This window comes from Rhyacophila brunnea, unplaced genomic scaffold (genome assembly GCF_057557595.1).
Source record: "Rhyacophila brunnea isolate RB1 unplaced genomic scaffold, BYU_Rbru_1.0 scaffold_3, whole genome shotgun sequence".
NCBI classification, from domain to species: domain Eukaryota; kingdom Metazoa; phylum Arthropoda; class Insecta; order Trichoptera; family Rhyacophilidae; genus Rhyacophila; species Rhyacophila brunnea.
The window spans coordinates 34,574,869-34,599,106 of record NW_028232965.1 but is presented as its reverse complement, the minus strand read 5'-3'; the positions used below and the strand labels follow the sequence as shown (position 1 = coordinate 34,599,106).

General features: G+C 33.2%; 1 protein-coding gene across 2 annotated transcripts; it reads right to left on the bottom strand.

The window, feature by feature from the left end:
• Window position 1: 1 nt before the first annotated feature.
• LOC147068250 (uncharacterized) lies at window positions 2-21,686 on the bottom strand. 2 transcript variants are annotated; one of them, XM_085953092.1, is made up of 18 exons: window positions 21,018-21,686; window positions 17,254-17,376; window positions 16,597-16,795; window positions 14,706-14,926; window positions 13,877-14,032; window positions 12,957-13,168; window positions 12,353-12,524; window positions 12,107-12,264; window positions 11,224-11,506; window positions 10,981-11,064; window positions 6,021-6,377; window positions 5,128-5,354; window positions 4,936-5,020; window positions 4,656-4,841; window positions 3,710-3,937; window positions 2,964-3,048; window positions 2,625-2,872; window positions 2-2,537 (listed from the first exon to the last, which is right to left on the bottom strand). In XM_085953092.1, the coding sequence occupies exons 1-18, from the start codon at window positions 21,480-21,482 to the stop codon at window positions 1,572-1,574; spliced, it is 4,455 nt and encodes a 1,484-aa protein (XP_085809218.1). In that variant the 5' UTR covers window positions 21,483-21,686; the 3' UTR covers window positions 2-1,571. The 2 variants fall into 2 exon arrangements, with proteins under 2 accessions (XP_085809218.1, XP_085809219.1); XM_085953093.1 differs by having other exon boundaries at window positions 14,706-14,899.
• Between the last annotated feature and the right edge of the window lie 2,552 nt (window positions 21,687-24,238).

Genomic DNA, 24,238 nt, shown 5'->3' with positions numbered 1-24,238 from the left:
TTTGTTTTATTAAAAAAAAAAATACTGAAAAAGTAACATTGCATGAACAAGTAATTTGATATGCCCACTAAGCCTTCGCAATATATTATGTATTATCTAAATATATAGAGTTCAACAAAACTTGTTTTCATTATCATAAAATTTGGTAAAGAGAGCGAGACGATTGTAATTTTATTGTAAGCACAATAGGCCAATCGAATAATTTTGGTACAACAAAACTTTTGAGATTATTAAATAGTATATGAGAATACAAATTAATGTACTTAAATAAAATAACTCATAACAATAGCTGCAAATATCTAACCACATTTCAAAAATGTTTTATAATCTCATATTTCCATAGAAAAAATTGATCGGAAGTACAACATCAAAATTACATACATATTGATCAGAATTAGGCCTCTTAATGGCCAAATTCTATTTGAGATTCATATTTGGAAAAATTATATTAATTCCATTCTGTAACTGTCAATTATGCAAATAACAACAATATTATTGCAGAATAATAGATACATAATATTATTATGTTTAACATGGAAAAGATGGAGCTTACTATTAACGGGCCAGCCGTACTTGAATATATCCTAACGATTATAATAATGATCAAATGTGTTTTAATACAAATTGAAATTTTCACAAAAGTAACACGTGACCCGTCATCTCTGACCACTATATTCATTAACATAGAGCCCAATACTGCAACATAGTTAGTAGACAGTTGGCACACGACACTCTTAAAAATTGTAACCTAATACTGCAATATAACAAATATATAAAAAAAAAACATTTCACAGAGCTATAATAACAATATAATTATGTTTAATATCAGTAAAAGTAAAGCATAATCTATGATTATATAGAGACAATAATTATTATTATATACTAATGGACAGAAGCCCAGCTGACAGCTGTTTTAATACGATTTTTATAAATAGGTACATAATAAAAACAATAAATAATTTAAAACATTTTAACACTACATAAAAACAGTTTTGTAGATTTATTACAGGCAGTTCAGATATTTTACAGAAATATTTGAAGCCTCAACTAGGTAATTCATTCATTCAAAATTAACTGAATGTTATATTTGTTTGGGAGATCAAGACAATAATATAATATATCGCCAGTATCTGTACATGGATGTTACATAATAAAATATTTAACTTGAAGTTAAGTGCAGAAGCCTTCAGTTATTAAGAAACCTTCAAATTTAACGATTTTTGGCATCAAATGTTTCAAAATCTGAGAATGCGTATATTAAGAAAAAAGTATGACTAATAATACAATTAACAATTTTCACAAAATATTGAGGCTATTACACATTCAATATTTTACACAATCTCTAAAAGAGCTACTGCCATAATTTCATCTTATCTAAACTTTTCTTGATATTTTTAAAGTAGTGGCTGACATAATTGATTCTGAAATATATTGAATAATTTTTTCCATTATTTTCAACAACCTTCATTGCTAATAGATTCCAGGCAAACGGTATAAATTCAGTTTTTTTAAAATAGTTCGGTAGGTAATTGCATATTAATTGATAAATACTTGTATTGACGATAGATATTTTACCAAGACTGTAGAATATTATCACATAACTCGAGATTAAACGCAGTGGAAAGGTGTTTCTGATAATCTACTTTGTTCTTTCTGCAAAACAGAGCTGACGCCATGTTTATAGCGTGCCCGTCGGCGATGGCCAGAGAGAAAATATTTTCTAACTCATTAATGTCGAGATTGTTATCTATCCAGAAAGTTGTAGCTTGATCTACACACTCTTCCCACATACTAACATTACCCGGTAATATGTTAAGTACAGATTTGAATACATCTTTTGCTCTACTTGTTATATCTTCAACGGAGACGTCTTCAGATTTGTGGGATGGGTTATCATATATTAAATATTTATTTTCACTACACTGACAGTTTAAATTTTCTATTTTACTTGTAAAATTTTTGGCAAGTTTATTTTTAATGTCTCCCGTCTCGTAAAAACTCCTGCTTTGATTTTTTATATCCTGCAGTAATATATCGTAAACGTGACTGGGATTGTTGGGATTCTCACTGAAGAAATTAGCCTTGGCGCACGCCATGTTAAAGTTATCTGACGGATTGTGCGATTCTGTCGAGTGCTTTAAGAATAGTTGGACTTCCGAGTCTTGGTTCTTGATGTGCAGGGCGTTCAATTGAAGATTTAAGGCCTCGACAAAATCTCCTCTCATGCTGGCCAATTGAGCTCGGAGGTGTATGTCTAGAAGAGGAGTATCGTCATCGACAAATTGGCGGAGGTGATATAAAGTATTGACCGCCCACAGAGGGTCATGGAAGTCTTCAAAGCGAGTGATTGTGTTTGGCGGTAGCTCAAAAGACGATTCTGGCAAGTGCTGATAAGATTGATCAATGAAATGTGCCGGTAAAGGTAACCGCCTGAAAGTTCTCTGTGCCGGTAAAGGCGAATCCGGTAGCCGGATTATGCGTTTAGTTATTTTTGACTTCACGATTCGCGGTTCTCCTTTACTATTAGCATCCTGAAACTGTGGAAGTTGAAACGTTATAAATATTATTTTAAAACACAATAAATATACAGATGGTAAACAGTTTTAAAACAGATAACTATGTACCTGTTTGTAGGAGTTCCCGGCGATGAACAGTTCATTATCGGCGTTGAAGAACACTGTGTAGTCGCCGCCACAACCGATACCGAGTTTTCCACAGCAGTATTTGTTTTCACTCATGCTTGAATTGAATGAATTTTTATTTCTTTGGCTCGCAACGTCATAATTCACTTCAGCACTCGGTAGTAAATCTCCGAGAGTTTTAGAAAATTCAACAAGTGTCGGTACACTCAATTGTCTTTGATCACCAGTACCTAATTGTAAAAAAAGAGTATTTAAAAAAATTTACCGATCAAACTGAAAACGGTGTTATTTAATTTATGGATATGAATGAATAATCTTTACCCAACTGGCCGTCAAAGTTATATCCCCAAATATAAAGTGATCCACTGTCACTGACCAAACAAGAGTGATGCCATCCTGCTGCCATCTGTAATGAATAAATAAATGATTGTATTTTTATTCTAGGAGACAATAAAACACTGAAATAAAAAATATAATCATGTACAGATAACCCCATTGAACGTGGAGGATATGTCTTGGACACGGGCACGATAAGCGAAATGTCTCAACCAAAAGGAAAATCAAAACAATTTGTAATGATAACTGTCAAATAATCTAATCATACATGCATGCGTATAGAATAACAAAAATATTATTAAAAATTGATCGCGATAACAAGAGTTACCTGTACTTTAATTAAATAATATGTAACAGACTTTATGTAGTATTTTTCATGTAGTGAACTTTCATAATGTATGAACGTGTCGGAAACATTTTGAAAGCTTTTCATACATGGTAGCTGAATTGGTACATTAGCCATTTATGAAGCCGTGGGTTATGGGTTTGATCCCACGGCTGGACAAAAAAATGCATGTTGTTTGTTTAGCGTGTGTTTAATGCAAGAACTCAATGGTTAACAACCATTTCCTCTGCTCTGCGGAGAGGCCCATCACTTAGGGGTGATCATGGCAATTAATTTTTAACTTGACTTCATACGAAATTTAATCTAAAAGCACGATATTAATACACTATGTACCTCCCGCACTTGTATTTATTAAAATTGTGTGAATAGAATTAAAAATACCTACCTCAATAATTTTACCGTTGACATTGGCTGTGTTTAATTTAGTGGGAGTCAGATGGCTTTCGCTAGGGTTCGAAGGGGACGGAGGAGACTGTTCATTGCTATCGCCATTTTGTTTCTTGTTGACGTCTTGTGCCATAGCCTTAATTCTTCTGGCAGAAATTGCACCAATACGAAGACTTTGAGGACTGGATCCCCACACCCATATTTCATTATCCTCTGTCAATGCCAACTGAATAAAAACATAACGAATAGGATAATAATATATACAAAGTATACCAACATGTGATCTGTAAGAGCATACACTAAACTAATATAGCAAAGAATTTAAAACTATCTGTTTTTTTACATTTCACAATCTGGTAGAAAATGAAAACCTCTGTAATAATGTAATTTGGACATCATTAAGGGCCATGGTGCTGTGCAGAGGTTGAATTGAAGAATTTGGGGTATTTTTGCGAGCCTAGATAATCTGTGAATTTTGTTTGTAGGAAAGACGTATATTTCATTGTGATACTTATGATAGAAATGAACATTTAATAACATAAAATATATTAATGCCATAAAAGAATATTATTGTAAACGTCTTGTGTTAAAATTGAGAATTGTAATTTTTGGTACATCGGATGTTCGCCAATATGCGCATTTTTCATCTAATCTAACATTATGTCGATAAACATAGTCGGTAATTTTTTCAATGGTGTTTGTAATTAACTCGAAATTTCAGAGAAATTGCAATGTATTTTATGACAGTTTAATAATATAATAAAAATGTTTATAAGCTATTGAAAATTATTGATGATCCACATTAATATATAAAACAAATCATTTTATTAAATAATGGACTAATACAGAGTATAAAATATCATAATATGTAGGTCTTTGAAGTAACTCGGTATATGGAGATATTATAATATATAAAAATAATTATTATTCCGTTGAAATGTTACCGTGTGAAAATATCCAACAGTTATTCTGGTAATGATGTTTGGTCCAAGATCAATTCTTGTCGGTATATTGAATTTGCTACGGTCGGCATTGCCCATTTGTCCAAATGCTCCATTACCACAGAGCAAAACATGGCCAGAGTGGGACAGCATAGCAGTGTGACACGCACCGCATCCCACGTACTTTACCTGGGTGAAATTTATATTACAAAAGGTTTTAATAAAATTTAACCAAAAAAAATTACTCATGACATGAGAGGTACATAATATTATAAAGTTATACCTTTTCTGACTTTAATGTTGTGACTTTCTTTGGAACGTACTCATCGTGAATAGTTCCGTGCCCCAGCTGACCATGAACACCCCATCTGTTAAATTTAAAGTAAAACATTTTAACGTGTTTCAATGGACTTAAAAATATTGTTCAATGAGAACTGTCTTGTCTGAATGAAGCATAAATGAAAGTTTTATTTACCCCCACGTGTATAGATCACCGGTATCTGTTACACAAGCCGAATGATATTGACCCGCTTCAATTTGCACCACTTGCTCATTGTTCCATGAAAAGGGACCTTTGTTCAAAGTGCCTTCAGTAGAAATGTCTTTCCTGACGCATCCAACGAGAATGGGTGTATCTATGGTAGACTTTATCTCGCTTCCTACACCCAATTGTCCAAATTTATTGCTACCTATTCCGTAGACCTAAACAGAAATAATTATAATACATATATTTTCTTTTAACCATGTTCGATCCTTAGAAGATCATAATATTATGGGCCTCAACAGTATGGAGGTCATATTAACAGATTTTTGTTTTTACGAGAAATGGATGTTAGCCACTTGCTCAACCTGTTAGGTACATACACTAGGTCGAGACAGATATTGAAAAATAACATGTGAATTTGCCAGACCCACGATTCGAACCCGGGACCCACGACATTATATGCCTGACATGTAACCGCTATATGATATACTATTCATTAAAAGCAAAACAATATAAAAACAAAATCAAGTAGGTATACAAAATTTTTATAAACAAAACTCTCTTTAGGAATAATTAATTATTTATAGGCTAGTCAAAAAATATCATGAGATAGATGAGAATTGCAAATAATAACAATATGGATGGACAAGGGCATTTGAAATAACACCTTAAATGCAAACTTGTTAGGAAATTTTGGTGTGATCAGGAATTGTATCGGTAACGTGACGAATGTGGTTTCAAGTTCTATTCATTGCAATTTTTTCTAACAGGTATGTTTCTGAGGTTATTCCAAATTATGTGTGTCCAATAACAACATAATAAAAATATGTTAAAAAAATCATTCACTTTTATACCAATACATAAAATGACTTATAATTAATTACCCCATTCTTCGTAAGTAGAATTGTATGTTTTCTTCCGCAAGCCACACTAATGGGTTTCCCCACAAGTTCCAGATCAATATTCATAAATCCCGGTGATCCATCCATATACGTGTGATAAATTTTGCCCTGGTAGGTGATAGCCCAATGACCGTGTCCGCATGACACAACGGTGGGTTGCGGATAGGTGAATGAAGACAGAGAACTCGGGAAACTGTCAGAGCTGCTCAGTGATGATACTTGTTTGCTTAATATATCTTTGGTGGTGAACAAATTGTTTGCCGCCACACAGGCAATTCTCGAGTGCAAAGTCGACAAGACACAGAAAAAAGTCCTGATAAGTCTACGCATTCCACTTAACTGTAATGAAACATAAAGATTAGACATCAGGCTTTTATTGCCAAATACCGATATATCCAAAGTTCAATATTTATGGTAAACGAGTAAGCTTAAATTATTGGTTGTCATATTGTATTCCAAATATGATTAATCGACCTTTAATTGTAAATAATCACTGTAACATTTGATATTTTGGCATTCGTTAATAACAGTTGATCGTTTCAATAAGTCATTTAAGTTTACAAACATTTTTTTCATATTATGCTTCTGATGACCTATGGAAATTATTACATATTGTGTGAAATTACATATCATAATATATATTATTATGTACATATTGTAAGTTAAATTATGGTCATATGAGGCAGTTGGAAGTAAAGGCAACAGGCAATGGACCATTCCATTGAATTTTGTTGCCTTTGCTCCCAATGGCCACATTTCGTCGCCCCAAAAGCAAAAGAGCACATGTGCAATTTTGACGGTTTTGAGTTATGAATGCAGTTTTCTTCGTAATTTTTTTCTCTACATTATGGGCAAAACGGCATTTGTGAACAAAAACCCATGAATTCACAATTGAACAAAGAAAATAAAGGTTACTTGTGTATTTGTAAACTGATCTTCATTAAATGTATAGGAAAAAGGTAACATGTACACGATTTTAGGAACTATGTGCAATGTTTACAAAAATAAAATAGGAAAAAGGTGACAAGTGTAATTATTTAAAAATGAGTAAGGGCCTTTGCACAAAAAAAATAATTTCGTTGCAGAAAAAGGGCACTTGTAAAATTTGGGGAAAATTTAAAAACATGTTGGCAGCGCACAAGGAGGCCCAAATAAATATTTTGGAAGATCACAGCGTAAAGTGGATGCTCGCCAATCAAAAGATGAAGATAAAGCTAGAGCGTTATTAGATGACAGCTTTAAATCTTTCACTTTTGTTTTACAGGCGATCCTCTATACTCCATGTTCATAAGTATCGAGTTTTTATTACACGAGAAAGTTTGGTACATTCAATCTTACCATTCATGACCAAGCATTAAACGAGGGATTTTGCTACATTTGGAATTAGAGTCATGGTCATCGTGATTTTGATGAAGTTGGAACAGCTTTATTCACTCGTTTAAAAAGCCTCCCGCATTCTGTTAGGCATGTTTCCCTTTTTTCTGACTCATACGGTGGCCAAAATAGGAATCGCTTTATAGCTGTTCTACTGTTAAATATTGTGAAAAACACTACGTAGGAAACTATCGACATTAAATTCATTGAGACTGGTCATTCTTAAATAGAAGTGGACAGCATACATATTAGTATCGAGAAGATAAAAAAAGGTATTTCTATTTACTCACCAGAAGAAAGGCCTACACTGATTATACTGGCAAGGCGTAAAAAAACCGTTGAATGTGATTCAATTGACTTTTAGGGATATTTTTGATCTAAAACTTCTAAAAACTAAAACCATCCAAGGTAACATGGACCACGTATCTCGGATGAAAATAAAATGGATACGATGTGTGAAAAACGAACCGCTGAAAATATTCGTCAAGACGTCGTGTGACGAGATTCCAGCACATACTCCAAGAAAGAGAGGAAGGCATGCATTATCAACACAACCCGAAAATTTTCTAACGCCAAAATACAGTCAAGAAATTCCAATAAGCCCATTAAAATTGCGTGACCTTCTTAAACTGTGCAGTGATGGAGTTATTCCTCGCAATTATCATGCATTTTGGGAAGGATTGCGACAAGGCAATACTATAGCTGACAGACTGTTGGAACCCGATGCCTCTGAGGATAATGAACTTGATGACTGAACTGCTCTTGATTTCTTTATTTATATTTATCTTGTAATGCATGTTCTTCATAAATTCTTTGTCTACACTAATAAAAAATATTTAAAAAAAAAACACAAATATTCATTTTTACTTAAATATTATGAAGGGAAACCTATATACCAATTTAAGAACACTGAGTTTGAATTTTAAGTATTAAACCTCAGTAGATGAATGAATAACTGTTTCAAATTATGTGCAACTATTATAAATGCATATAGGAAAAATATAACATGTGACTTAACGGCCCACGTGCTCGTCGTAGGTCAAAATTGAGTTTTTATCGTAATTTCGAACCATGATCCTGGACACTCCTTAAACGTTGTAGATAATCTATTTATATAATTTTGAAGCCTTATTATCCTTTATAGTTATTTTAAACATTTGATGACTGCATAAAGTATTTTTGTTACATAAAATAGTATTCTTTTAAACCTCTCGCTCTAATGTTTTAGAATATAGTCATATTTCGGTACATAACTGTGCAGTGAACATGTACCGTTTAAAAAAAAATTAAAAAAAATTAAAAAAAATTCGGTTAGGTACATGTTCAAACATGCGCGTTAACATAATTTTACTCCCTACTTTAATTATAGTTTGTCAATTTATGGCTACGGCCGTATGTTGTAGCTTAACCACTGGGGAATGCCACAAGAAATGGCGTATTTCAAAAAAACACTACCTTATTCTTAGGTCAATAATTATTATAAAGCAATCATTATTCATAAGATGTTTATCACACTTGAATGGTCAAAGACATAGCTTATAATAAATATCTTTAGAATCATCTTCAAATGTGTTAATCTTGCCGATTTTTTGGATAATAAAATGCCTAATTCTTGTCAAATTTGGGATCACAGAGATTATCAATATATTTTTTTATCGTGAATATTTTACAAAAATTATCTCGTAATAAATTATACGAATGGTTTTATAAATGTGTTTAAAAATTAATAAATGTAAAAAATCTTAACACCACTGCACAGTTATGTACCGAAATATGACTATATTCTAAAACATTAGAGCGAGAGGTTTAAAAGAATACTATTTTATGTAACAAAAATACTTTATGCAGTCATCAAATGTTTAAAATAACTATAAAGGATAATAAAGCTTCAAAATTATATAAATAGATTATCTACAACGTTTAAGGAGTGTCCAGGATCATGGTTTGAAAATACAATAAAAACTCAATTTTGACCTTTGACGAGCATGTCCCCCCTTAAAACCTCTTAAAAATCAAAAATTGACAATTTATAGAAAAAATAAAAATTGCATTTCAATCTTGAGTAATTAGGTCACCTATGTTCTAAATTTCATTTCAAAATATTAAGTAATAACCTCTCCACGATTTTTTTTCACTCCAAAAACACTTAATATGCGTTTTTCTCAAAACTCAATTTAATTATGCAGAAGTGTCCTTTTGCTTTTGGGCCGACGATATTATGTAGACCTATCGGTTCTTGGAAATTATGCCATAACAATATGTAATATGTGTATGTTATAAATATCAATAAACCATTGCATAAGATGTTGAATAAAACCTTTTTCTATAGAGATAAAGCCTAAATGTATGAAATTGAAGCAAAAAAGAGGACTTCTGGTCTGGTTATTTCGCATTGCAGGTTCATTTGCAGAGAACTACTTCTATGTTTATTTTCCAATTTACAGGGTGTATAAAAAGACAATCGGTCAGGATGAGTATGTAGGTAATAATACTACACTATTAGTATTATTATTTAGTTAATAATAATTTTTAAAGTTAAATTTGTGTAAAACCGTTTAAAAAAAAACTGCAATCCAGTAATTAATCAATGAATAAAAATTGCAACTATTGCGTCAGTCAGAAAATTGGAATGGCAACTGAGCGATGATAATATTTGTGAAGTCTACCAACTTAACCATTCTTCACGCGCATGCTAAATAATTTCAAATATCATAACAGAAATAACATTATAAGGTGCCCTCTGTTTAACCTTTTTACGCCGGTAGGTGTATGTATGGCGGTACCTTGCATGCCGCGAATTGTATAGCAAAAATAAAAAATTAAAATCAATTTACGTTTCAAGTGGTTAAAACGAATTCTGTGTATGTGACAATATTCCCAATATAATATCGAGTGCTTAAAGTCAGACAACGTTATCTACAAAAAAGTGTTTTTTTTTTTTTTTTTTGAGATAACGTTATTTTACATTTACGGCTCCATGATAGTCAAACAACGTTATGTCAATTTTTTCTAATTTCTTATTAAATCGTCAGTAAATTTTATCGCTAACTAAATAAGTAACCCTTGATTTCATATTTTTTTAAAACTATCCCTATAAATTTTAACAACATCATAAGCAAGATAAATGTACAATACACAATACACAATAAATTATAAAATATTAACATTAGGTTTTAAATAAACATTTCCCTTGTTGAGTAACAAGAATCTAGAATAACGATTTTTGGCTCTCCTGTAAAGTTGCACTTTTGTAGATAGTGTTGTTTGACATTAAGCCCCCGATATGTCGTTGTGTGTTCAATATATTTGTATATTTAAAATAATTGATGTGCGTTAGTAAAATCCCGTTTAAAGCGGGAAGCGTCCAAAGATGTCATTTTTGTATGAGCGGCGTTCCGTTCACGGAAAAGTTCGCATCTTAAGACGTCATTGGCAGCCATCCGGTTATTAAAGTCCAATTTCTTTGCCTAGTCAATTAATTTTCAGGAATCACAGAGAGTTTCATCTGGATGAAGAAGGGTTTCTTCAACTTATTTTCACCTTTCAATATTACAAAAACTGAACTCACATGAGTATTAGGCTGAGATGTTGATAAATCTTTGAATATTATATAAAAACATTCTTGTAATGGACACATCCAAATGCATAATTCCTGTAAATAAAAAACATAAATTGTTATACTATTCTGAACTGAAAGAAATATAATTAAGAAAAAAATAGAGTAATTAATATTGCATAATTAAGATTCATGACATTCATTATTACAAAATTTTTATTAAAAATTACATTAGTTCATTGCAAATTTCTTCACCTTTAAAAGAGGAGAATCGAAAGTTTCACAGTACTGCTCTATATATTTGAGTAACGGTAGAGCCGAGTCAGTAATGATGAATGGGACGTAATGTTTTGATATAACGGCGGACCATAAGCCGCGGCACGGCGTGGTAAATCGATACACAAGCGCTTGAAAACATGCCCAAATCATTCCTCTGTCAAACGACATAACTTTCACAGCTTCCCACAATCCAAGATCTACGGCTAATGTCAGACATTCGGAGATAGTGTAATATGTATTGCCGACTATAAATTTCAGTCTGAAAAAAATGTGAGGTTTGCAGTGGTTTAGAAATATAATGGGCAAAATAAAAATTAAGTATAAGTTTATATTTGAAACTTTACATTCCTGAGAATTACAAAATTCAGTATTGTGATCATGGCCCCCATAAGGAGGGGGAGGGCTAACAGGGCTCTAGCCTGGGGGCCCGGAGTGGGGGGATTGACCAGTTACGTGAGATAAACACACTGCAAATTTTCAATGAAAAAAAGTTGCCTGCCACGTATTTCACGCGTAGAATTTGATTTTATGATTATTTATAATTTGTTTTCTGACTATCCAATCCTATCCAATATGGCGAAGGGTCTTATGTCACTTGACTATGACAAAAGGGGGTGGCGATTAGTGCTTCATGATATTATTATTATTATAATTATTGCATGTGATTAAAAAAATATATAATTTTTCAATTAGTACCTAACTCTAAACAAGTCTGTGCTATCATGTTTATGTAAATTATCTATGGCTAGTTTAGAATAAATATAAAAAAAAATTGAAAGAAGTTTAGTAATGACCATTTTTTAGAAGAAAGAAAGAATTCATTCGACAACAAAATAGATAGCTGCAACAAATTACTCACAATGCTGGAGTATTACTTTTGTCTTTGATTGTTTGAAGAGCATGTGAAACAAAGAAAATATCAGCTGTAGGAGTGGACTGCGGTGAAATACCAGTGGACAACATCTCTGAATACAGTCCTAATGCTGCACATCGCATGAGGATGGCGTCTGAATCGATCTGTAAAGCAAAAATAAATAATCAAAACTAAAAACAAACACAGTTATGACAAATTATTATTATTGTAATATGAAGTTTTCACTCTTACATTCGTAAGCTTGTAGAAGGAAAGTGCTTGGGTAAAGCAGTCTCTGGCCAGAAGTAAGTCTGCGGCAGCAAGCAAAAGCGGCTGGATGCTAATTTTTAGGGCAGCAGCCGTCTTTTCCACTCCCTCGTGAGCGTTTATCAGCTTATCGACTAACCACTCGCAGGGATCGCACCTGAATGTAACCAAACACTTAGTTTTACATGAAGCATGACTATTAATTGGTAATTACGACAATATTGTGATTAAATAATTACATAATTGAAATAATAGAATAAAAATAACAAGCGCAGAAATTTGTCGATTACACATTGCTACAACCGTTGGTGATGTAATTGGGCATGGTGGAAATCTATGACTACATTTGAATGTTAGCATTGCATTTGTCATGTGTGCATAGTGCCTGAAGACGGCAAAAGGCGAAAACCAGATTGCAAAAAATGACTAATGGAATAGTTAGTCAAGTTAATTTCAATGTTCGATTCTATGCGGAGAAATGATACTGAACAAATAATGATGTATGTATGTAGTGTTTTGTAAGTTGAGGTGTGTATAGTTTTATTTTATTTTGAGACGCATGAAATAAATATTATAAAAACAATTTTACCTAGTGGTTAGGAGGTATGTCTTTTTGTCAGAGACAACAAGACATGAATTTAAATCAAATCGTGGAAGGTCAAGTTTTTTAATGTCAGTTGTATAGTTCCACCGTTGGGTGTAGTGAGGATGATTTGAGAATTCTCGGACGCCGAAAGCGCCTAATATTTCTTCTCCTTCATCTAATTTATCATCGTATAGTAAGTAGAAGACTTTGTGTTCCTGAAAAATTGAATGAAAACACATACATGTCCAATAGTAGAGTGCTACATAATACAAAATTGATTACAAGGGCAGGCTGGTAATGTAAGTAATCCAGATATTCAAAATGAGTTATTGCACTGGTTAAAAATATAATTTATTGTTTATAACCTATAAATATGTTCTCACAATTTAATATAATATTTTCGAATATGGGAGATAGTGGGGTTTGGTTTGTGGCAGCTAAGGTGGATTAAGTAATCTAAAAATACAACATTGTCAGAATGATGTTCAGTTAAGTATTGATTTAGTCCACCAATCAATTATTTAGCGTTGAAAATAGTAAGTCACTTGTTGTATTATAATAGGTGTGGCGAACCTTTTTATACTTAGGTGGCAAAAAGTTAAGGAAAAATATTTGTAATAATGAGTGGTGCTTTTTTTAAAATTAGGAACACCATTTTTAGCTTCAAACAAGTGCTTTTCCCGAAAGAATTTTCCATTCAGGTATAGGTGTCGAAGTTTTTGACTTCACTGGACTACATTGAGTGTAGAAAGGTATTCCCTTGAGGGGCGGACAAAAATAAATCAACTCTTCCTGCCGTAAGTCTTTTGATTGGTTGAATAAATTATATTTTGGTTTTTCGATTGAAAAAACATTATCATAATAACCCAGATTACGTCTCATTTCCAGATAATATGTGTAGTCAATAGTTATTTTGAAATTACCTCTTGAGATGCTAAATAACTGCTATGAATTTGCATGGACGATTTTCCAAATGTGTAAATAATTCGTTGCTGCCAAATGATGGATTGAATATCTGCTGGGAGATTTCCCAGGCTATACACAAAAACAGGTTTGTGAACATCTATGTTAAGTTGAAGCTAGAAAAAATTTACAAAATTATATTATAAATTATATATAAAAGTAAATTCTAAGTATTCTTATTTTCGTCGGACATTCAATATAGGTACAGAAGGTGTAATTTCAGTGACAAATTAGGTGCTGGAGATCACCACAGAGTGTTAATTCGAAACCATAAATACTTTGTGTATGTAAAACTGTCAGACAAACAATAATTTTATTTTAGTTCATTGTTTTTTTATTAGCTTTACAATCCAATGTGGATCGTTGCCGACTCCTGAAAGAGGTCACTTAGTGTACGGCCAGGGTGCGTTGAGCGGCGTGCGCAACTCAAACGTATAACCGTGTGTGAAAATGTTCATAGACAATGTCTTTTTTTGGTTATATGTTTTGAGTTGCGCACGCCGTTCAACGCTCCGCCAAACGCGTCCACCCTGGCCGGGGCCTTAAAGTTTTTTTACGAGAAGTATATTATGTTAGCGACTTCTGATCCAAATACACATTGAAAAACAACATATCATGAATTTGACAGACATGGGATTCAAACTCATGATCCATGGTTTTAGAACTGGATACTGCCACACTCCTTTAACTTAATTACTCTAATGTTGTGAGTTCTTTTTTCACTAGTACCTACAGAATAAAATATGCCAATTCCATAATGTCAGTATAAAATATAAACTTGTGACTTACAATCAGAATATTAAGCTTTTTATTGAAAAGTGAAACAAAATGGCGGCCATCAGCTTGCTGCGGGCTGACTATCCACTGAATTGTAGTGGGAACTCCGGAGGATGCTGCATCGTCAACTTGTTCCTTTTTTTTCTTGGAAATATTGTTCTCTTGATACGAATCGAAAGTGATTGGAGTTGGGTTCGATCGATTTACTGAAGTTGAAAGTTTACTCATTACATCTAAAACGAATACAATTATTACCTCCCACCATTCTAATACTAATAGATAATAGTGTATTTACAGAACCCATAGAAAGATTTATAATATTCTATTAGGAAATTTATAGCATACAGATTTTATTAATTGTAGAGTAAAACTGATTTTTCATTACAAAATATGAATAACAACACACAGAAATAGATACTTTATAGAAATAAGTCTATGTGCGAAACAAAAAGGGAGATGAATCTAAAATTACTACGTTTCATTAGAGCCTAAAGGAAAAGATTGAGTTTTGGAGAACTTTATATTATGTGAAATTATATATTTCTGTAGTTTTCAAATTTGGTTAAATCCACTTTCTGGCAGAGTGAGAAAATATGGTATTTTCCAGTGGCGAAGACTCCATACTAGGCGATTATTTAAAGCCTACCTTCTTAAGAAAAATAATTTTTAATTGCATATTGACGTATAATAATATAATCACTTATATTCTATAAAAATAATTTAATTTTCCAATGACATTTGTAGTATATGTAGGAAAGTAGGAATGTATTATAAAGAAATACAGATTGCAGCACATTAATTATTGTTAAAGTTTAAAAAAATATGCCACAGCGCGACATCTGTTTTTAACAAATTTGTCGAATTATTTTCCGGGAATTGTGATTTGTATAGACTTTATGTCACGTGATCTCAGCATGTCTATCCCAGTGTATAGAAAACGATAAACTCTGATGCGTAAGCCTACAATCTGTGCATATTTTAATATAATATTATTAAAACAATCAATAATTAGATAATTTAAAAAAATTATTTCTATGGCATTCAATCACATATAAATAAATATAGATTGTTTTAAAAAATGAAAAATAATTTTATCTAATGATTTTTGATGTGTATAAATGTTTAAGAAAATACATAATTTAAATTCATCGCTCAATTTTATGTCATCAGTGAGTTATTGAAATTTCATCGAATTAGTGTGCATCTATTCATCAGTAGTAATATCGTACTATTTTCTTATTTTCCGTAAGTATACCTGAAAAGTGTGTTCTTTTTCTCTGATCTCCACAGCCTACCTCTTTCCAAAAATCACACTTCGCCACTGGTATTTTCATTCCTCCTTCCTAAAAAGTTTGTGTTTACTAGCAACAAAACAAACACGTCTCTCCTGATCATCTTCATAATGTATGGAATTCAGCAAGATGGTGTCTGCATTTGTGACTGGTTGAAATGGATTACACCCTTTTCGAAAATAAACCTGCCTGGATTTATTCAAAATCGAAAATTAGTCCAATGTTTTGCAGGTTTTTTATATGATTTTGATATTGAATTTAGTGAGTTTTCAAAATCACATAATGTCAAGCACTCTCAGGAGAGTGACCTAGGATTGCCAGTAAAAAAAATAATGATCACTTTCGGTAATGATGTTAAATTGACATATTCAATTCGTTTTTCGATTTTTAAAACTTATGACTCCCTTTTCCTTTTGCACACAGAAATCAAATAGATTTATTGTTTATAATACAGGTGAAAACATTAATAAATTACTAATATGGAACAATTCTTACAATTATTTGTATAGTATAGAGAATATTTATCATTCAATAAAAACGCTAATAGAATTAGTCAAGAGGTTGAAAAATTATCTGAAGTACAAGTTGAGGTAATATTTATGGTTGCATACCTGTCACTGATTGACTTTTCATTTGAAATAAGGATGACATTTTGTCTGAGCCCATTTCTTTAAATGACGCAAGAAATGAGTCTAGCTTTGTATTACTCTCTTTTGACTTGGGTAGTGCTTTTTTCCCGGAAATCCAATTGTATTGAGAGGTCATTTGTTCCAGCGAAAGTTGCCATTGCCTGTTTTTATTACTATTTATCTGTAAAAAATATGAAAATCACCATTTTCACTCCCAAGCAGGGCATATGGGCATCCACAGAGTGGCAGTTATATTAACAGATTTTTTTAAATCAGGATTGGTTATTAGCAATTCACCCAACCTATTAGGTCCTTGCTTTGAATTCAATATGCGTTCAAAAACATTATGGCTTCGGACACCATTACTCTACCTAAAAGTAATAATAAAAAAATCAGATCTTCCGGTATCAATACAATTATTATAGTAAAATGTAACCTAATAACTGTCATAGATAAAAATTGTAGTATATTTAAGCTTATGGTACTTATTATGGTTGTACCTTTTATTGCAAATTGTAAATTATTCTGAATACTAGTTAGAAATATAGTTAGTAATTACAATTCTCGACTTCCGATGAATGATTTACTTTCTGCAATTGTTAAAGTGAAAGTTATAAATAGAATGATGGTATCATTTACCAAAAGAGTAGTTGTGTCGAACGAATGATCAATATACACGGTCAGTTTGTTCACTTCACCAACAATGCAAGACTTTCCGATGATTTCCAAGTTTTCAAGGGAGAAAAATATCAAATCACCAGCCTGAAAAACAATATATTTGTTAAATAATAATATGTAAACTGAAATTTAACACTATCGATTTTCTGAATTGATGATTTTAAGCAAGAGACGGCAAACTACGGCTCATGGGCCCAATGCGGCCTACAACCACTATTATCTAACAATGAATGGCTATGGAAATTAGCATTTGCTACAGACATTGTGGGATATCTTAACGAATTTAACTTTAAATTACAGGGAAAAACGGTGCTCATATGGGAAACATATTCTATCGTTAAGTCATATCTCTGAAAATTTGTATTGTTTGAAACACAAATCACATTAACCAAGTTTGACTATTTTCCATGCTGTAAAAAATTTCAAATATTAGCAAAATCCCCTCCCAAAAAAATCGGAGGCGAATATTTTCTGAACTTGAACTACAGTTACAAAAGCGTTTTTCGGATCTTGATGCAATTGCAAAAGATATTTCTATATTTCAAAATTCACTCGACTGTACAATTGAGAAGCAATTAAAATCATATGCACAGGGATTTATATCTATGTCTGGTAGTACTTACCAATGTGAAAGAACATTTTCGAAAATGAAGTAAGTATGTAAAATCACAATACAGATCATTATTAACAGATGACCATTTGCAAACAACTTTAATGAAAGGAAGTAGGTACCAACTTCAAACTCCAGTATGATGAAATATTATCTCAGAAAAAACAATTACCTTAATTATCATTCATTAGTACAAAATTTAACCAGTTCTATAATACGTTTATTAATCCTTTCCACGCGGAAGGTAGACTCGGTGCATATTTATAAGAAGGTTTGGTGCAGAACGGCTCAAAAATAATAATTTATACAAAAAGATTTAATAGGTACAATAAAATTTAATTAAAAAATATTTTTTTTTGGTTCAAATGTAAATCTTAGTGAAATTAAATCATAAGACATTAAGCTTTACCATAAACCTTAGAGCTGAAAGACTGGAAGTCACAAATTCAATATTTTGTAGGAGCGCTTTAAGCAAAACAATCAGTCAAATGTCTCTACAAATGAATCTTTTCAGATATCCTCAATTATTTTGCTAAATTTGTGAATTGTAAAGGCCATTCGAGGTTAGACTTTTTTATTTTTTATTAATTCATAATTGGGAAATTATTGGACTTCAGCACTATTTGCTCTAAAGTGTCTATTGTATAATCAATACTATGGACTTGGGATTTTAAATATGTAATAAAACATATAAGATAATATCATTTAAAATTATATTTTCTTAATAATAATAATTACAGGTATATTTTAAGCCATTACACACAATGCAAACATAAAAATAATAATAAAAAATTTAAAAAATAACAACAAACTTGTGTAATATTGTATAAATTTGATGAATTTTGGCGGACAGAGGCTGTTAAAATCCGACATAAATAGTGCAAACTAAAATTTGCCAGTCATAAATATTTGTTTTCATTGAACTAAGACTACAATAGGCAGATAGCAGTGGCGAAGGGTGGAGGTAGGCTGTTAAGATTCGCTATAAATAGTGCACACTAAACTTTGATAGTCATATGTATTTGTTTTTATTGAAGTAACACTACAATTTACAGATGGTGTTAGTTAGTTTTTAAAAATCAATTAAACCCTGCCTAAACGAAACCATAATAGATTTGGTCTAATTTGGGCGATACGACAAAATTGTGCACACTTTTTCATTCATAGTTATTTGTTTTCGTTGGATTAAAAATAAATATTACACATACTGTTGATTCATTTTTTTAATTCAATAAGTCCTGCGTAAACCAAACTATAATAAATTAAAAATATTATTCTATCTATAAAATACTCAAAGTTATGTATGATTTAATTGCATAATTTTAGATATTTTATAGATAGACATGTAATTTTTGACTATTATCTATTATGGCTTGGTTTCTCAGGGTTTAATTGAATTTTAAAATCTAACCAACACTATCTGTAAATTGTAGTCTTATTTCAATGAAAACAAATATGTATGTATGAAAAAGTTTAAAGTGCACTATTTATGGCGGATCTTAACAGCCTACCTCCACCCTTCGCCACTGGCAGATAGTGATAGTTAAATCCTGCGTAAACCAAGCCAAATAATGTTTGATTACAGTTTATTTTTTAAACCTTAAACACACTAAGACACTCGACGAAACGGGTGACGGCCAAAAACACAGTACAAGTGTGACTTCAGTGTTGCTAATCTACTTTCGTTTTGTGTGAAAATTCTTTAAAAAATCTATTGCATTATGTAATAATAATTTCCTTACTCTGTCGATTCAAAGAAATACCACGTCCAAGTTTTGATAACATCGTATAAATTATGCGGATAAAGATATTACTGGTAATAATAAAAATTAATGTAGGTAGTTGAAAATTAAACAAGAAAATGTCCAAATAACGTGTATATTCAAGCGCTTTGTTTTGGGCCACGTTGTTATATTAATAACAATTTTGAATTCAGCCAATGAGGGAGCTAGACTGCATAAATACATACCAAGCAAATTCTATCGGATAACAAATATTATGTTGGTGTTAGTGACCTTCTTAAATATTAAATTCTACTCTACATCTGTTGTACACGAATTAATTGGCCATTCGATATAATTAGCATGTTATTTAAATGTGGCAATTAAATAGTAATTAAGTGCTCCGCAGTCAACAAGTTGATAAATGGAAATATTTTATTCGCTTTTTTGTAAGTCTCGCCTTGTGTATAAATATTATGTAAAAATATCACTTCCAAAATAATAAACAAAAATTTGAACCTGTTTTTTTTGTTGCTCTAGTCTTTGAGTTTGCTACCTGACCCGCCGAGCCTAAAAATTTAACGATCTGGCCTTTTCCAAAAAAAATTTGCTGACCCCTAATTTTAAGCATAAAATACTTTTCATTTAGATTTATTTTGAAATTTGAAGAAGCTGAGGAACAAGAGGGGTCTTGTCAAAAGTCTTGGTCGCTAAGAAGATGACTGTATTTCAAGGTGCTCACAATCCACAGCTAAGCTATGAGGGAACCACCAAGAAGAAGACACTATAAATAGGAATAACAATAATTGATACGCATTATGCGTATATGGCTAAAGTCACACGATATAAACAAAATTGGTACCTACTAAAAATAATTAATTAGTTATAATAAAAATAATCTAATTTCTTAATAAAATATTTAACTTAAATAATAACATAAATATACAAAAAAAAGTAATATCGATCAATGTTACTTTGATGCCAAACAATAAATTGGATTATTTAGTTTGCCAAAAATGTCACTAGGATAGTATAGTTATAGTGACCAAACACCTTTATTATAGAAGACAGTCCAAGAATTCTTAGAACTACCAGTTTGTATATAAACAAACATCACAGATAAATGGCTTTCACCACATTTTAGGTGTTTCAGTGGTTTCTATACAAATTTTCACCAGTGTCTCATAACGTGCATTCTGCATATATCCGAATAACTATCATTCAAGCTACTCCCGAAAGACATGCTTTTTCACTTGCATAATAATATGCATTATCTGAGTCTTAATATATGTCAACATTACTATTGATCTGCATTGTAGGTTATCAGCATAATTATTAAAATAGCTAGTTTGGGATAATCTCCCTGTTTAGAATAAAAGTAATCACGTCATTACCTTGTCACCGATGATGGCTATTTGTTGTGATTCTCTCGTTTGCCACCAAACGATTGCGGTAGGGTTACGAGCATGGTTCGGATTCAATTCGATTTTGGTTATTTTGTTAGTAGGCCACTTGAGATCATGTTTGATTTCAGGCTCCAAAAATGGAAGCACCGGTATAATTTGCAATGTGGACTGTGATAAAACCAATAGCCAGGTTCCAGAAGGATCAAAACACATGTCAATGACAGGATATCTCTTCATATCCCATGGTATTTCTTTTGATGATCTTTTATCATCAATATCCATTAAATAGAAATAAAAGCTATCATCAGAAACTGATGCGAGGACTTTTTTTTGCCCATTTTCACAAAATGTACATTTCTTTGTGTTAAATTTGAAAAGAAATTCTAATTTGAACAACCGCGAATCGTCGCAGAGTTCCTTATTCGGTTCACCTAAATGACTTTTATCCTCCATGATTGTATAATAAAGTGAACAATTGCCGCCAATTAAGGACCGCAACAGTCGACGGGCATAATAATTGATACTATAAACACAATTGGGATATTTTTCCCAAGCCAAGAAGTTCGTCCAATTTATTGGTAAACTGTCATTTCAACTGCGCAAACATCACCGAGGAAAATGGATTCAGTGTTCAGTCAGACAGTCACCCTCGAAAACAGCTGAATTTTAGGGATACCATTAACCAAAAATTGTGAGCATTGAGGGTGCTTATGGTAAAACTGGTCATCGACCAAACCGAAATTAATTGAGAAGCGACACGAACATTTTTATGAATATTTTTCGTAATAAAATAACTAACCGTACTGTAAAGAGAATGATAAAGGTACATATTGAGAATCTTACGTTATCTTTAAATGAAGTTAATGAATTTGATAGGTAGTTACCTAGGTAGTTGAATATTATTTGGCAAAATACTTGCGGTCTAAATAAGTTTATCTCTGTTCGGAACATTTTCATATCGTACTACCTACCTAGTACACAAATAATCATTTCATAATTTATTATAATATTTATGAAAATGTCAACGCTATAGCGGCAAAAATATTAAAAAATTAACAATTATAGTAATAAAATCATATTATTCGAATTTGACTTTGAAGTCCTTGTAGGGTTGCTCTTTCTTCTTCGCGTGAGGTTATATTCTACTAATTTATTTTCCTTTTTCTTGTCGTTGGTCATTCCTCCGTTTTTATTTATTGGTCATACCCGCGCGTCAATTTTTTATGTATGGAGTTTGGGATCCTTTTGTCTTCATTAAGGATTTGACTTTATTATTGTTTACACGTTACGTCTGACAGTTCATTCTATCTATCGACTATCAATTCATAGACTTATCATTCTATAGACTATCAAAAAAAATATCTCGGACGAACGTTAAGTGATAGTTAAGTGAACGTTAAGTGATCAGTGAGTATGGCGCAACATGTGAATGACCGTGAGGAGGATATTCTAAAAGCAATGGACACCAGACGGCGAAGCATTACGTACCTTATTTCAGCAGGGGGACTGGCAAGGAGTGGCACAACGCCCAAAAAACAATTCTTGGCGGCCCCTACGGTCGTAGAGTTAGGTCTAAATGACAAGTTGCGTCGGTGCGACTTCTCGTCATCAGCTAACCATCTGACGGAGAGGACCATCGCGGCCCTCCAGAATGCGATGTTTTCCCAACGGGACAGCTTCTGAAAGGGTATGCAAGGGTTAGTGGATTGGGCAACCAATCCTCAAAACATCATAATAGCGATGAGCCTGTACCAAAAAATCGAAGAGGGTTTTGGGGACAACCAAGGGGCGACGTCCTGTGGGAAGGGAGTTCTCCATCGGAGGTACGGGCTCCACCTGGGATCCGTACTCTAAGCGAAGGTGGACCGCATCTGGACGACCAACAATATTGGGGGCCACCTAAGAGACTTTCGGGGAGTCTGGATGGCGTAGTGTACCCCCCCTCCACCAACATTGGTAAAAATAATAGCCGTAACCCGCATACCTTTTGTGCGGATACCACCATTGGTAAGTCCTTCTTTACTTTTACGGAAAGAATTTCAAACGCAACAATCAGCAGAGGTCACTCTCGAGATCGAGGACTTAAAGAACTCAGGGGTTATAGAGGAAGCGGGTCAAACCCCCAGTTTTTCTCTCAACCCTGTTTCTGATCAAGAAAGAAGACGGGGCCCTTTGCCCTGTTTTCAACCGAAAGCGTTTGAATGCGTTCCTACAACCAAAGCCATTCAAACTAATTCACCATTACGAGGTTCCAGCCGTCTTACAAAATGAAGACTGGCTAGTAATAATAGATCTAAGCCAGGCGTACCTCCAGGTACCAATGGCTTCTCAACATCGTCGATTCGTTCGACTAGCCTACCAAGGGGAGCTCCTACAATTCACGTGTCTCCCGTTCGTGCTGACAACCGCTCCGATTATGTTAGCATCCCTGATCAATTGTGTCGCCGAACGCCTACGAAAGAATGGCTGAGAATATTCACTTACCTAGACGACTTCTTAGTAGCCAACCAATCCGAGAAACAGTCTCGTTTCAGGTGGAATACAGGATAACCTTCCTACAATCTTTAGGGTGGTTAATAAATATTAAAAGATCCTGTCTGAACCCAAGCCAACAATGAGGGTCCCTGGACATCACGTAGGACACACACAACAAGCGGAGGTTTCTGTCGCTGGATAAGTGTGTAGCACTCCGTCACCATCAACTAATGCAGGTACAAAAAGGCAGTTGGTCCTTCAGACAGGCACATATCCAATCCCTTCTGGGGCGACTCAACTTCACATCCTACCACCACGAGGAAGGTTGTATTGCCGACGTCTACAACGCTCCAGTCATCAATATGGCCGAGGTCCCATCCTCGCTAATTAATTGATGACAATCCCACCATAGGACATCGTGTGGTGGCCCTAGGCGATAGGATCCTCAGATTTGACACAACGCAGGTACAAAAAAGCAGTTGGTCCCTCAGGCAGGCACATGTTCAATCCCTTCTGGGGCGACTTAACTTCGCATCCTACCTCCACGAGGAAGGTTGCATTGCCGACGGCTACAAAGCTCCAGTCATTAATATTGTCGAGGTCCCATTCTCGCCAATAGACGACAATACCACCACAGGCCTAACAGGGCATCATGTGGTGGCTCCAGGTGATAGGCTCCTCAGAGTTGACACACATCAATCACTTCCTGACGACAGACGCAGCTGATACAGGCT

What these genes read in the sequence shown, in the direction of transcription:
- LOC147068250 (XM_085953092.1), bottom strand. Translation starts at nt 21,482, where the DNA reads ATGGAGGATAAAAGTCATTTAGGTGAACCGAATAAGGAACTCTGCGAC. An exon ending in TCGATTCTCCTCTTTTAAAG is followed by an intron (nt 11,065 to 11,223) that starts GTGAAGAAATTT and finishes TTTTATTTACAG; the next exon opens with GAATTATGCATTTGGATGTG. An exon ending in CATCTCAGCCTAATACTCAT is followed by an intron (nt 6,378 to 10,980) that starts GTGAGTTCAGTT and finishes GTTTCATTACAG; the next exon opens with TTAAGTGGAATGCGTAGACT.